The 2480-nt window shown below is 34.9% G+C and overlaps 1 protein-coding gene across 1 annotated transcript; it reads left to right on the top strand.

Moving 5' to 3' along the window:
* The first annotated feature begins 302 nt into the window (after positions 1-302).
* LOC139853505 (uncharacterized) lies at positions 303-1637 on the top strand. Its single transcript, XM_071842895.1, has one exon. It carries the CDS (start codon positions 303-305, stop codon positions 1635-1637), a length of 1335 nt encoding a protein of 444 aa, XP_071698996.1.
* The last annotated feature ends 843 nt before the right edge of the window (positions 1638-2480 follow it).

The following is a 2480-nucleotide window of genomic DNA, read 5'->3' as shown; positions in this document are numbered from 1 at the left end:
TAAATTAAATATATAAAACTTGTGTAATTAGTATCGTATTCCGTATAAATAATAATAGTATTTCATACACTACCTCGCACACATCAGCCATCGACGGTGCTCCATTGAGACGTTGGTGTCTTGAAAATTGTGCTTTGTGACCGTTAAAATTGAAACGGTTATTTTTTTTATTTTTTATTTTTTTCTCTCTTTTTCTTTTTCTATATAAATACTATACATTTTCATTTCATTTCAACTCACACTTCATTTTATACCAAACTTTTAAAATACAAAAAAAATATCTCTTTCAATTTAAAAACAAAATGTCTTCGTCTTCTAGTAGTTCGCACGACGATTTCACAAATTATACGCTCAACTTACTTGATCTAGTTGATGATTCTTCGAACGATGATGTTAATTGTCGTCGTTACGTTCGTCGTGATCATTATGATGCTCATAATCGTTTGATGGACAATTATTTTGATGAGGATTGCAAATATACGGAAGATCAATTCAAACGTCGTTTTCGGATGCGTCGCCGTGTTTTTCTTCGTGTGATGAACGATATACTCAGCTACAATGTCAATCCATTGCCTTCCCATTTTATATGGTTTCATCGAAGGCAAGATTCTCGAGGTATGTGGAGTATTAGTCCACATTTAAAAATCACCGCCGCACTCTGTCATCTAGCATACGGTTATACACCGGATGCTTTAGATGAGTATCTGCAAATGAGTGAACGAGTTGGGCGGGAATCTTTGCTAAACTTTACTATGTGCATTATTGACTTGTATAATAGTGACTACTTAAGAGAGCCGTCTTTGCATGACATTCAGCGTTTATATGAAGGCCATAAAAGGATTCATGGCTTCCCGGGCATGTTGGGTAGCATCGATTGTATGCATTGGGCATGGGCAAAATGTCCAGTTTCGTGGAGAGGCCAATATATGCGAGGCGATCACAGTCACCCAACTATTATGCTTGAAACCGTCGCGTCGTATGATAACTGGATTTTGCATGCGTATTTTGGTGTGGCGGCTCACCCAACTATTATGCTTGAAGCCGTCGCGTCATATGATAACTGGATTTGGCATGCGTATTTTGGTGTGGCGGGTTCAAACAACGACATAAATGTTTTAAACACTAGTGATTTGTTCAACTCAATGCTCAATGAAGAAATGTCCGACATCCCTTTTATTGCTAATGGCGTGGAATACAAAAGAGGGTATTATTTAGACGACGAGATTTATCCAACATGGGCTTCATTTGTGAAGGAATTTTCAAGTGCCGTTGATGAAAAACGTACTTACTTTACAAGGCAACAAGCAGCTGCTCGCAAAGATGTGGAAAGAACTTTTGGGATTTTACAGGGTCGTTGGCATATTCTACAACAACCCGCCAGGGCATACGCGAGGAATCAAATGAGACGGCTTATGTATACGTGCATCATACTACATAACATCATTATTGAAGACAATGGTTACAACCTTGCCGAGAATGATTGGGTTTATGAGCCGCCTCAACACATACAACGTACTTGGATCGAAAGGTGTGACGCTCGTGCTAGACGAACAAGGGAGCTACGTGATAGAGAAGTGCACGAAGGCTTACGATCGGATTTGGTTGAACATTTATGGGCTCTTCGAGAATTCAATTAATCGTTTTTAATATTTCAAGAATAAATGTAATGTTTTTTTATTAATGTAAGGTTTTTTATTATTATTTGAAGTGTTTTTAATATTTACACGATTAAAATAATATACAAAATAAATTTTAAAAAAAATGACACTGAAAATGGACACTGAAATAGACACTGTGGACACCAACACCTAACAGCCAGTCAATCAATCTCAGTGTCCAAAATGAACACTGAAAATGAACACTGAGGAGGACTACGGGCACCTCGTTCTCTTCTACGACCAAAATTCCCATGAGAATTAGTAATATGCAGAAAATGTCGTTATAATGAGATAATTGTGTATAAATTTATTAATTAATCGTCATGTACAAATTTATTAATTAATCGTCATGTACATACAATACATTCATTAATGACTGACTTAAAGAGTTGGTAAAAAGTTTTTTCTTTTTTTTTTTTAATCACGAAATGATTACATAACCGCAATCATGTAATCAAATTCAAAAAATTGTAATCGAATGGTAGTCTGCAGTTTCCATACAAATTTAATCAAATTCAAAAAAAGTGGTGTTCCACATGAGGCTCACTAATTGAAGGCCGTTGGTTACTTGTTTTGTGTGCTTAAATTTAGTAGACAGTGCATCATCTTTAAGTTCTTGGATGCTTCAAAACCTAAATACAAATTACAATTTACAATAGTTTTCAAAATAAACCAATATACTAGTGTAAAATTTTTAAGTCAAATACGGTAATAAAAAAAATGCAATAATATACATATACATTTAACTTTATACAAACGAATTTTCTCCCCAAATTTATAAAGTAATTTCTTTCGTACTACAAATAATATGTTAAGTAATGG

Source organism: Rutidosis leptorrhynchoides, chromosome 6 (assembly GCF_046630445.1).
Source record: "Rutidosis leptorrhynchoides isolate AG116_Rl617_1_P2 chromosome 6, CSIRO_AGI_Rlap_v1, whole genome shotgun sequence".
NCBI lineage: Eukaryota > Viridiplantae > Streptophyta > Magnoliopsida > Asterales > Asteraceae > Rutidosis > Rutidosis leptorrhynchoides.
This window is presented reverse-complemented; position numbering and strand designations above follow the sequence as displayed.